Here is a 13066-nt window from a genome sequence, read left to right as displayed (position 1 = left end):
TAAACACATCAAGAAGAAAAGATTACAGCCTCATGCTACTTGTATGTGAGCATGCGCAAACATAGAAAGATTATAGAGAGATTATATACACCGAGATTATACAGATTATACTGAGAGGATCTATGAAGTACATACATGTATGCACAAAGAACAAGAATAGAAACATCCATGATGACAATCAGTTTGTAAATAGCTGTTTAAACTCAGAAAGGGTTAATTTCACAAGATCAGTGCCTTGTCTATTGTAATCATTTAGAAACCTCGGTAAAGTATTCTGGAGCATTTGTGCACCATAATTGGTGCGGCATTTTGGGATTTTCCAGTATTCTGTATTTCTTGTGGGGTATGGCAGATCATTTTGCGTCAATCCTGCGACGTCCAAAAGGAGAGATACCGAGTGTTTTGTGCTAAAATAGAACACGCGAGACAGTATGTAACGGTATAAATCATGTGCTCGGTGCACGTTGAACTGTTTAAAGAGAGGGGCAGACGATTCTGTATATTTTAGATTTAAAATTATGCGTAAGATTCGTTTTTGTAGTTTTAACAGCCTGTTGAATTTAGTTTGCACTTCTTGAAAAATTCTGTGCTCTAGCTTCTTTGTAAATGTAAATGTGGTGTGAGCATTATAAAGTTCCTTCTATTTTCTTTAAATGGCTGTTTAGGGCACAACATTAAACTTGACAGATTAATGCCATAGGGTAGTCCTTTTTGAACAAAAAGATAACAATCTGCAGTGTTAAATAATTTATTTGGCTAACTCAAAGTGAAAAGCCTTTGATAGCATTTTAATTCTTGCTTCCTAAATGGTTTGAAAGATGCTCCAAGCTGACTATTGCTGTCAGTAGATTTATATGTACGAAATTAAATGACTAAATGAATGACAGTGCCCTTTGTGTAGGGATTGCACATATGCACTACAAAGTCTCTGTTCTTTAGTGCAAAAAATGCATAATGATGTCGCATTAATTTGCCACCAGCAGCCAGGCTGAACCTGCAGCCAGCCCCCAGCAGGGTAACTGCCACAGCGAGCCCAATTCATGGCAGCTCACAACTGAGCGCGAGCAGGGGCAGCACTACTGCTGGAGACTCGCAGCCCCCAAGCCCATCTGCACTGCCAAGCCCCCTGCAACAGCAACCAGGCCCAGCCAGGAAGAGGCCCAGGACAGATACCTCTCGTGCAGTGCTCAGGAGTGCCGTCACCCATCTTGAGGTGGCCGAAGCTAACAGACAGCAGCGGCACAGGGAGCGCATGGCTCTTGAAGAGAGGAAGATTGCTGCTGAAGAGAGGAGGACTGCAGCTCTTGAGCGGGTGGCTGCAGCACTGGAACGGCAGGCGCTTGTCTCACTCTATTCTCCAATACGTGCCCCAACTCATTCCCAAACTCATTCCTCAATTCATTCCCCAATCCGTTCACTCTCCAAGCCCTCCTTACTATAATGCTTAATATTAATGTTTTGTTTTTTGTCCAGTGAGCGCTTACTATTATAATTTTCATTCATAATTTCTGTTATATGTTTGTGTTCAGTTCTGTATATTTCCGCTGAGTTGATGTGTATGTGCGTGTGTACACTTAGACACATGTATATTCATCTCGTTCTTGGTAGCACTTCATATTGTGTACATACTTTAATATATTAAATTTTACAACCCTCTAATAAGTTCTGCATGTTTCATGTAATGCACATTCTGATCACTTGTTTCTGTGCATACTGATAATAAATTGGATGGCAACAAAATTTCCAGAGCATACTTGTCTAAATTTCTCTAGCACACACCATCCTTCCAGCAGTTTAGCTTGCATGCTTGTTGTCATTTACTATTCATGGGACACAATGCACATTTGAACATGTCAGCCATCTTATGGTGACTGAAGCTAACATACAGCAGTGGATGGCCATTGAAGAAAGATTGCTGCTGCCTAGAGGAGGAGTGCAGCACTTAATTGGGTGGCTGCAGCACTTGAGCGATGGACCTCCTCCTCACATCATTCTCCAAGCCTCCTAACTAAATAATGCATAGTTTTTAATGTTTCCTTTTATTCCGTCTAGTCAGCAGTTGACATTTTTTATAACTCTCGTTAATTAACTGCTTCTGTGTGTTTCATTTTGTTCAGTTCCATATATTTCCACTAATTGGCTGCATGTGCGTGTGTATACGCACACTTGTAAATTTGTCTCTTATCCTCTATTACATTTCAATATGTGTGTACTTTAAAAAATCCTAATGCTTCATCTTTCCATATATTCTGCAACCATGCATACGTAATAAGATCTCGGTGTTTCATTGAATATACATTTTGATTACTTGTACAGCATAACTGTCTAAAATTTCTCTGTTGCACACCTTTATTCCAGCAGTCTAGCTTACACACTGCCTCTTGTCATTTACTGTTCAGGCATGTATGAAGAGAAAACTGAAAGGCTACATACTCTGCATGATTTACGCACGAAAACTTATTTCACGAACATCACACATGAACATCATTTTGTGTACCAGTATCCCTTGCTACATTAAGCAGTCTATACAGGTGACAGGCAGTAGCATACTCCAAGAAGTAAGGAAAAAATAAGGAATTAACCTACACTAAAATGTGTCATCCTGCGGGACCACACAGCTAGATTTGCCTATAGTGAGAACACAGAGCTTGAAACAGCGCCAACAAGACCAACAACAAAGCGTTGCAACATACACAGCTCACATTCTAACTCTTACCATGGGTTAATGATATACTCCCTCATTAAGGGCAGGCCACAGGTGTTAGTAGAGTATGTTTATATAATAATTAAGCAAAGCTTTTTCATTAAATTTAAGCACTATTTATGCAATTTATTGCATGAAAAATCACGAGATTCAGCTAAAAAATTTTGTTAGTGCACGGTTCAGGGACAGAATTACCACACAACAGAAAAGTCTGACAATTCAACAACAAAGAGTTCTGAGCAGGAGCTAGCAGATCCCACTTCAGAACCAGAAGATGAGCCCAGCACAAAATCAGCTGCCCTATTAGGACCATATATACACTAAAAAAAACATATTCCCTCTGGGACAAATAAAACCACAGAAAACAGCAATTCCCCCTAGCAAATCAACACCTGGGATATTATTGTGATGAGGTAAAGACATATCTTTTGATATAAAGTAAGAAAGGACGGTCACAGCCGTTTAATTAAAGTGCTGTTGCAATTAACAATACACCATTCTTCACCACATCATCTATCTGCAATGTACATAACAAATATTTCAATGTAAAAAAACTGCGAAATTGCATGAAAATACATAAGTACAGCAATGAAAAGGACAATAAAAACTCTTGGTAAAAAATCTAGGAAGACCACTCCATTAAGAAAAGATAGAAAAGGCTGCAAGTCAATCATCGTACGTGCCAATTGCATTGCTTCATTTATAGTCCCAAGAGGCAACATATACATAACATATTGTTGCTGAAAGCAAATAACTTAATTTCTCTGCTTTCAGCCTTAATTTTATCTTTAAATGTAATGGAGCGATGGAAGCTCACACTGCATAAAACTCGAGCAATGAAAAATAAATTAAGGCAGGTACGCATGGGTGCTCTGAGCCACGCTGCTGTCGCGCAAAGTTGCCGACGAAACAGCACTTTCTTCCTCGTCGTCGGCAGGCGACACGTGGCAGTGGTTCCGCTGTCCTCTTCTTCCAAGATTTCCATTGCGTCGCCCCACCTCCTTGCCTTGTTGTGCAGCACGCAATTAAGCTGCCATCACGATGTGCACCGCCTGGCTTAATTATTCTGGCGACGTCGATGCCTCTGAAATCGCGCCTTCAAGCTGCCCTGTTGAATGCCGCCATCCAAGGCTGCCAGTTGGTCGTGGACTGGCGGTACGGGGGCAGCAGCCACGGACACGCAGCGTCGCCCAAAAAGTATCCTCCTGCGCGAATTAATTAATTCACATATATGTAAGAAATAAAAATTAACGAAAACCTCCTGCGTATATGACCGACCGTATAGCATATGAAAATATGTAAACTCGTAAAGCTAGCGGAAACGATCGAGACGATTAATCGATATCGATTTGCATATATGCGCGCGCCGATAATTCATTTCTGAACTCTCTTCCGCGCGCATCATGCACGCATTAAACACGCATTAGTGGTGTAACAATAACAAGTTCTTTAACTCACCTTCGCATTTAGACTCTCCGTCTTTGAAGAGGGAGCTCTCGCGGAGAACTCTGGAGTCGTGCGCGCTGCCGGGGAAGCCGACGAAGACGTCAATGAAAACCATGCAGACCCCCTGCAGCATGATGAAATGAAACTTTTTTTTCTATTATAGTAACTTTCCTCCGACTCCGAGCAATGCGGACATGGCATCCATCGATGGCCCCGCGGATGACGTCCGGCAGCACTCGTCCGCGACGGCCGAGCTGGCAGAAAGCCGTCTTGCTGCGCTGTCGCTCGTCGGGGTCCGGCCAGCATATCTCTCTCTCGCTTATCGAGAACAAGAAATCTAATACCCGACATATTGCAGCGTGGACCGTCGGTTCACTCACGTCGAATTTGTCGCCAATCTGGTACATCGTGGTTTGAGTACCGATGTACGTCAGGGCGATGAGCATCGTCAGATATCTGGCGCCGTCCTCGACATCCCTCCGGGTAGAAGGCCGATGCCTCAAATTCGCCAGTGAGATGTGTGCACAAGTTTCTCGAAATCCGAAACAGTTCCCTGAATCCAAGTTCCAAATATGTGGGCACGACTCGCTCCACATAGAGTGGGACCCTGTGACGGCCCTGCCTCTCTACATGCGCCATCAGGAGAAGCACGACAGACTCGTCGTCACCGTCATCATCTTCGCTGCCAACGGGCTCACTCCGGCCAACAGCATCGGTAGGGTCCCTAGAAATACTTAAGTATTTCGTATTTCTAGGGACCCTAGCATCGGTGAGCGCAGCAAGAGCAGCTACCTCTTCGCTCGACATGATGAAAGTGATCAGCAGACGACGCAGCAGACGACGCGGACGCGAGAGCCGTCCGCTCGAAACTTTCCTTACGGTTTCCGGTGGCTGCCAGTTCACGTGACCATGACGAGACTTCCTGTCACGGGTTAACTTGCTGGCAGCATGGTTGGCAGCATGGAGGAAAGAAGGAAAAGAGGAGAGGCTGTTACGTCACATTTTTGGAAGCCGGAAGCGAGGGCTCCGCCATGACACTTGGCCGTTTTCTCAGCCAATGGCATGCGAGCGCCGCGAAGATCAACGCGAGCGGCGCGAGCAGACGATTTCGCGCCGCGCCAGGCTGTCGGCAGCTGTCAGACACGGCGGAAAGTGAGACTTCTGCTCCCATTGACAACAAAGACACTGCGATGCCCAGCTGCTGCGTTCCTGGGTGTCGGTCGCGCACGCCAGGACAAGAACCGGGCGTCACTTTCCACACGTAAGTATACTGCATTTTGTTTTCGTATTTAATTGACTGCGTAATGAGTAAAATGCATGCTCGCAGAACATAACGTGGTATTCGTACCGCCCCGGCCTTATTGGTGGCTCTTTGTCCGAGTGCAGTGAATAGTATTGTTTTCAAAGAGGTTTCCGAAAGATCCAGAGCGAAGGAGGCAGTGGACTGAGGCCGTTAGACCAGGCCAAAGAGACTGGGAGCCAGCAAAATGGACCTGCGTATGTTCAAAACATTTCCTGCCCGAGCACTTCGATCGGATTCGCCGCTCGTAGTTCGTACACGTGCGGATGCCGTCCCCCTTCAGGTGAGGAACCACCCTCTATACATTCTCAAGAGATTGGAAAGAAATGCTCTTATTGAGAAGGTGCTTTATTATAACTTGACTGCATAAGCATGCGTTCAATATGATGTTTTAGGTGTTCGTGCAAGAAATGGAACGATTTGTGAATAAATGGGTTTAGCTAGACGTTATGATCGAGTAGCGCGGCTACAGTACTCCCGCACTGATAAAAAGTAATTGTGTCATTATACTCCTAAACTGGCTGCGGTTATATATGGCTCTCGTGAAATTCTGCTTACTGTACATGATAATTTATTTATTTATTAGCTTACGCACTCCATCATTAGAAGAAAAAAAAAGAGAGCATCGAGCACACCACAGTTTTCCTTGGGGCATCATTTCTATTTAATTATTACTTGTAGTGTGCAAATGTTTGCGCCTAGCAGTAGGCGGTGCATTTTTTGTTGTCATCTCGGCCATATAGCACCTGGGAAGTGTCACTGAGAGAGCACTGTAATTCCTTAAAACTATAGTTCGTTTACAAAGGAAATCACAAAGAAGTTCCATAAGGCATAGAGCACCGTACGTATTTGCTCGCGTGATTTGCGCACGTTTTTTCTTTAATTAGGGCTCCAAAAAGAGGGTGCGCAATTTACGCGCAAGCGAGTTATCCGAACACGTCCTAAAAAAAGGTTGGCACCCCTCGCCCCATGGCAACAAGGTTGACACGTCTACCCCTCCCCCCCCCTTCCCGCGGGGTGGCATGACATGACGGCACGTGCTTAGCTCAAAGCAATAAACGCGCAAAGATTCAATCGCGAAGTCAGCCGTGGGAGGAGATAACGGGCAATAAAACGGGGCCCTTGCGTGTGGCCCGACTGACTAGCGGCAAACCGTATAGCAAACGGTACGGTAGTGTTTTGGATTCGGGCGCGCGCGCAACTGTTCGTCCGGGACAGCGACCGCCAGCGCGAGCAAGCCGGGTAAACGGCACAGTTCGCACCCGCGTACATGCTGGTGGTCTGGCTCAGCATAGTGCGCAAAATGTGCGAGTAGTTTTTTTTTTATCGGGTTAAAAGTTTGAAACTTTTTGGGGTGCACAATCTATGTGCGGGCGCAAATTACGCGAGTAAATATGGTAAATGTCATACACACATAAGGAAAAAGGGAAGCATGAGACAAAGAAAAAAAGACAAAACACAGGCAGAAAGCTTGGCCAAATGTTTAGGGGAATCCCGTTTTCTTTTGCGAAGTTTCTGTGGAAACAATTTATAGCTTTCCTTTAGCCGCATAGCTGCGCTTGGGTGGATGCCAATGAGTATAATTAGCTCCCTTATGATACAGATACGGCAGTTCTGCATATATAATTCCTCATACACATACCATACACACTTCATGGGGTATAGCTGGGTGAGCCTGAGGAGAGACATCCCACTCTCCCTTCTCGAAAATATGGTAGACCTGCTGTACTAACAATGCATTTCTCTGCTGTTGCTTTCTTAAGAAATGGGTGCACTCTCGCCCACTGGCTGTGTTCCGTATTGACGGTCTCAGATTGGTACATCTGTCTGTTGAATTACATGCATCTTTTTAGCTAAGGCTGGCGTTCCACTGCGAGCATGTGATGCACCTCATTATTCATTTACAGCAGGAACCCCTTTCACAGCAGCCAGGCGATGGCACAGCTGTTGCTGCCACTGCTCAGCATGGCGCCCAGCAAGCACTAACACAAAGTCACACATTTCCAGCGTCTCCACTGCAACAGGTATTTTCAAACAGCGCTGTTTTGTGACTACTACAGCTATTCAAAGCATCACAGTGGCTGTGTATATGTTGGAGTAGGAGCTACAAACACTGCTTCCTGGCACGGGCTCACCAGAAGATTTATCCGAATCCCATGACACACTAGTCATCATATTTCTTAACCCTTCAGACAGCACTCAAAACAGTCTTAAACGTGTGATGCTCCACCTCCATCTTTCACTAGCTGCTTAAAGCTGAACACCTTGTATGCTTGGTACATGATGTATGCGTTAACAGACAAAGAGGGCAATATCATTAGCAATATGGATAAGATATCAAATAGCCAAAGAGACACAAATCTATGCAGTAGCCAATGCAATCAGAACGTTAATGAGAGAACCCGCAGCGCACAGCAATGGGACATCCCGTAGCAGTAAGAGAAGAGGAAGTAACGGAAGCCTTAGTAGGAATGAAAAGCGGGAAAGCAGCTGGTGAGGATCAGGTAACAGCAGATTTGTTGAAGGAGCCCAGATGAAAATGGGAGCAGGCATTCCAGCATTCCAGCTGGAAATCGAATTTTCCAGCTAAATTTCCAGCTGGTTTCCCAAAATCCAGCTGGAATTAACATTTTACAGCTGGAAATGAGACCAGCCCTAGCTGGAACTAGCAATGTCCAGCTGGAATGTTCTTTTTCCCAGCTGGAAGCCTTCCAGCTGGATTAGAAAACAGCTGGAAAAAGACATTTCCAGCTGGACTCACCACTGCTCCAGCTGCAAGCTTTCCAGCTGGAGTGGGAAACAGCTAAAAAAAGCAGTTTCCAGCTGGAGAATGCTTTCCGAGTTATCACGAACTGCATAACCTGCCTTGAGTTGGCCAATGGATGAATGCATATTTCCGTTTGCTGAAATATGATTTCCAGCAAGACAGATACTTTTTAGCAGCTAAACATATGTTTGAATTTCCTGGTACAAATCAATTATAAATTCGATTATAATTAAATAACTGCCACACATCTGTGGTGCACACATATGCAATACCTATTTTGGTGCTTTTATAAATATTACACAAACACCCACTCTATCTTCTCCTCACAAGTGGACATGGAGAAGCAACTGTGAGGTCAGGACCTGCTATAGTAATTAGACTTCTTCTCTAAGAGAAACAAAATGTATTTTTAAGAGCACCATGCAATAGTGTTTGAACATTTTAGGACCTGTTCCTTGCAAAAATTACTTTTTTTTCACGGGTAGGAAAGTGTAGAATTGTATTTTGGGAAACATAACCATGGCTGGAGAAGGCTTCACATTATTTTGCCTTAATTGTAGATTTCCATGGCAGCAGTCATGTCCTCACATTAATGAAATTGCATATATGAATTGCATTGGTCTGCTACTGCACCTCCTTGATGACCTAATCCAACTTGAGTGGCAATTGAACACAGGGAAAAACTTGATAAGAGGCAAGAGGACAACCTCAGTCTGGTATCAAACATTTGAAAAGACTTGTCACAAAGACAAGCGCTCTTGAAACAATGGCTAGTGGACTGAGGATTCCCTTCCGCTCCTCCAATTTTTTTGTGCATTGTTAAAAACCCCAGCTGCCTGCCTTCTTTCTACTTTGAATCACATTTGAATGAGAGAATAACAAATTCTGCTTAGAGGTATGCAATATCTTTTATTGCAATATATCAACAGGCACACAAATGACATGCAAAGGAAACGCTCATTTCAATTAACATCCATCTGAAAGCAGCTGCTCAATATATGTGAAACTAGCAGTAGACTTAAAAACAGAAAAAGTAATTACATATGAAAAACTCACTTTATGCTCTTCAAAGAGGTACAATACAAAAAGATTTTTTTATATTTAATTTTTGGCAATGCAGCATGCTGATCAGCACTTGCATCTGTGCTCCAGCTATGAACACACTATAAATAAATACTAGGGGACTAATGAGACAATATATGCCACTCAGGTGTCAAAGTGAGAGTGCTCAAATTACCAAGAAGGTCAAAGATACTGGCAACGAAATGGGCAGACAAAATAACAAAGCAGCCACTAGCAATCCACCAAACAAGTAAAAAAGGAATCTAAAAAATTGTATGACAATACAGGCATTGCTCTTCGAAGCCCAAGCAGGTTGCCTGATACCGGCATGTTAGCTTTATCCTCCCAAAGTGACACACGAGCAGAGAGAGATGCCAAAGTGGAGGACTCCGGAAAATTTTGGAAAGGGTTCAGCTTAAGGACAATGCAGCGAGCCATGGAAAGAAAAATGATAGGCGTAACGTTAAGCAACTGGAAGCGGGCAGAGTGGGTGAGGGAACAAACACGGATTAATGACATCCTAGTCGAAATCAAGAGGTAGAAATGGGCTTGGGCAGGGCATGTAATGCAAAGGCAGTTGAAATAACTGATGGTGGTTAAAGGTAATGGAGTGGATTCCAGAAGAAGACAAGCGTAGCAGGGGGCGGCAGAAAGTTAGGTGGGCGGATGAGATTAAGAAGTTTTCAGGCATAGGGCAGCTGGCAAAGGACAGGGTTAATTGGAGACATAGGAGAGGCGTATGCCCTGCAGTGGATGTAGTCAGGCTGATAATGATCATGAACGCATAATCCAAAATAGTGCTGACATGAATGTAGCCTTCACGTTGTGTCACACTAGAACCATTCATATTGATTTACTAGGTCACAAAAGAACTCCCGGCCACTAAAAGAAAAATGTATGCAAGGACGGACCTGCTCGTCAATTTTGTACAGCTTTTCGTGGCTGAGCATGCATGCACTCTTGATGTGCTTACTGGGTACCAAAGGGTCAGCCCGATACGTATTGGACAAAATGTAGAAACATTTTTCACCAGATGGTTCTGAAGAGCAAATGATCCTCTTGGCTCTAGCATATGTGCCGTCAGCCAAGATAACAGCTGTGCTATTTATCCTGACATGTCTGCTGTACCTTTCCGACGCAATTACAGCATTACAAACCTTCAACCTTCTAAATTCAATTACTTCTTTTCCACTTAATTCTGTGTAGCCAGAAAAATCACCCCTAGCTGCTTCTGGCTTGCCCAGGGGTGTAATACTGTTTGCATCCCTTTTTGCCTGCACTTTTTCCAATCAGGAACAATGCATGGCTACTTGACCCTGCCTTTAAAGACAACAGGCTGCTGTGCAACAGAAGCCGTGTGGCAATTTGTAGTGCCACTCCATTAGTAGAGGTTACTAGTTTTAACAACCTGCCCATGTTTGTCTCAAAGGTGAAGCATGAATGTGCCCATAGGGGACCAAACAGAATAACAGACTTAGGCACATGTAGTACCTGGTGCACATTATAGCTCATGCTGCTACGGCCATACAAAAATTCAACACCAACAACAAACTCTGTAAGGAGTTGAGTGCTGTGTTCAACCTCTGAGGCCGAGACTGAATCTTTCAAAAGAATAAATACTCCCGACACAAGAAGGTTCCAGTGGTTTAGGTACTTCTCCACAAGTACATCAGTAAGGCATGGAACACTATAATAGAGCAGCCAATACTGCCATTCAGAAGCTTTCCAATATTTCCTCATTTGTAGGCTTCTTGGCTGACGATTAATACATTCTGGCATTCTTAGCGCGCAGAGCCTTTCATTGACTACCCTTATGTTAGAGGGCGTGCCGCAGTAATAGTCAGCACCACTTTGAGAGAGCCACAGCTCTGTCAACTGACGTGCGACGCCAAGCAAAACGCAGTGCATATAGTCGGGACACCAAGCCCAAACAGCACTGAAGCCTGGCAAATTAATAAGAGGTGATGGGCCCTTCAACCCACGCACAATGGTACTAGAGAGGCATGCAGCTTCCATATCCGCCACAGCCTCGTCATCAGTGCGATCCGGGTAGGGATTTCCTAGGCAGTACTTGACAGTACCTACATAAAAATGAGAAGCAGAGGCACATTATAAACATATATCTGATATCATTAATCAGTGAAACTAGATGCAGGATAACTTCCGCTGCAGACACTAAATATTTTCATATTTTATGGCATGCAATTCGCAAATGTCATTTGTAACTTGCCTTCCACATTTGTGCCCGGATGGTAACACCAGCTGCAACCAAAATACCCATTAAACTGAATCATCTCCTGCATTGCAGCTCTTGCAGGTGCATCCGCACAGCAGCATATGCAGAACACCTGCAAAATTACTGAGATGAACAAAAGGAAACAGAATCACTGTATGTGTCCTTCAGGTATTTACATACCTTGTAGCACACTTGTTTATCAGCAGATGTCCATACAATGCCACTCACATTCATTGTCTCAAGTTGCCGAACAAAGGCCTGGAGTAGGAGTGTCATGCTTGGATGCTCTTTGCCGTACCACAACAATGGCACCATCACATTGCTCCAGCGCAGCAGTGGGGGCAACTCATTCAAAATGACCTGTACTGGCCATATGCTGTATTTAGAAGACTTGAATACGGGACTGCCATCGCTATTTACAGTCAACGTCAAGTCATGGGCAGTCATATCAGCCTTCTTACGTACTGAGTGGTAATGGTGGCCATCTGTGATGTCCCTCATTTGGTCACTGCTGCTCTCTCGACTCAGACTAGCTGTTACTGCATTGCTGGCCGTCTTGCTGGCCAGGATGGAAGAAAGCTGCTTCTCGATAGGCAGGCTAACAAAAAAACTGCCTGTGCGCACAAGGTTGCGCCCTTCGTAACTTACATGGCACACTCCACACGTCACCTGAAGCTGTTGGCGCTGCTCTAAGCTACCTTGGGTTTCGGCAAGGAGCGACTTACAGTCTGTACAGTAGAAATGAAACATAATGTCAGTCAACTCTACACCACAGAACTTCTTGAATAAATATCGGCTTTCCGGAAAAGCTTTTCTTTCCAAAAGGTTGTTGAACAGTTTTTGGATTTCTTCGACAACAGTCCACGAAAGCCCAAACTTCAAGGTTAAGTCTAGAAGCATCATGTAGGCGTCCTCTCGGGTGATTGTCCCGCCGTCGATGAATGGAACACTCAGCTTCTCGTCGGAATACCTAGGACCAGCATCTGAATTCTCACAATGCTCCTCCTCACACCAATCTCCTTCCACTGAAAAGGGCGATGTTGGCGGCGTGAAAGAGTCGTCCGACATGCCTGTATCCTCAGTGCATACATCGCTGAAATCATCACTCTGTGGCGAGCTCCAGTGTTCATCGTCACTACTCCGATGGTTGTCTTCGGACATGTCATCGGGCGGCGACCTCGATGGCACCGCTGGCAGCACACGAACTGTTGACGTTCGCGGAACTCTGTCTTGCCGATTATCCAGAATCCACCTAGTTGACTTCGGCACTACGTTGCTGGAACCAGGGTCGAGATAGACCTTGCGTCTCTTTCTTGGAGCCATTGAAGGCCTCAAAACATTGAGCGCGGAAACGTACGCACACGGTTTCACAGGCACCGAAGCACTCGTGCAGCTACCAATCCGCCTTGCAGCTACGACGCCGACAGGACGACGCAGCGCATGACGCACCGGATGGGCAACGGCCTTCCCGAGAGCCCCGCAGTAGAAACAAGCTCCGCAGCCGCTGCCACATATGCACTATAATTTAATTCGCGGACCGTTGCGTATACA

General features: G+C 44.8%; 1 protein-coding gene and 1 long non-coding RNA gene across 3 annotated transcripts; both read right to left on the bottom strand.

The window, feature by feature from the left end:
- Nucleotides 1-3774: 3774 nt before the first annotated feature.
- LOC144108812 (uncharacterized) lies at nt 3775-4296 on the bottom strand. The gene is made up of 2 exons (XR_013309513.1): nt 4163-4296; nt 3775-3909 (listed from the first exon to the last, which is right to left on the bottom strand). It is a non-coding gene; the product is annotated as an uncharacterized LOC144108812 (long non-coding RNA).
- Nucleotides 4297-9106: 4810 nt separating this feature from the next.
- LOC144108800 (uncharacterized) lies at nt 9107-12987 on the bottom strand. 2 transcript variants are annotated; one of them, XR_013309512.1, is made up of 3 exons: nt 11744-12987; nt 11510-11638; nt 9107-11360 (listed from the first exon to the last, which is right to left on the bottom strand). XR_013309512.1 is itself a non-coding variant. In XM_077641983.1 (3 exons), exons 1-3 carry the CDS (start codon nt 12836-12838, stop codon nt 11315-11317), a joined length of 1221 nt encoding a protein of 406 aa, XP_077498109.1. In that variant the 5' UTR covers nt 12839-12987; the 3' UTR covers nt 9107-11314. The 2 variants fall into 2 exon arrangements, 1 of the variants encoding a protein (XP_077498109.1); XM_077641983.1 differs by having other exon boundaries at nt 11510-11541; nt 11696-12987.
- Between the last annotated feature and the right edge of the window lie 79 nt (nt 12988-13066).

This window comes from Amblyomma americanum, chromosome 1 (assembly GCF_052857255.1).
Source record: "Amblyomma americanum isolate KBUSLIRL-KWMA chromosome 1, ASM5285725v1, whole genome shotgun sequence".
Taxonomy (NCBI): Eukaryota; Metazoa; Arthropoda; class Arachnida; order Ixodida; family Ixodidae; genus Amblyomma; species Amblyomma americanum.
This window is presented reverse-complemented; position numbering and strand designations above follow the sequence as displayed.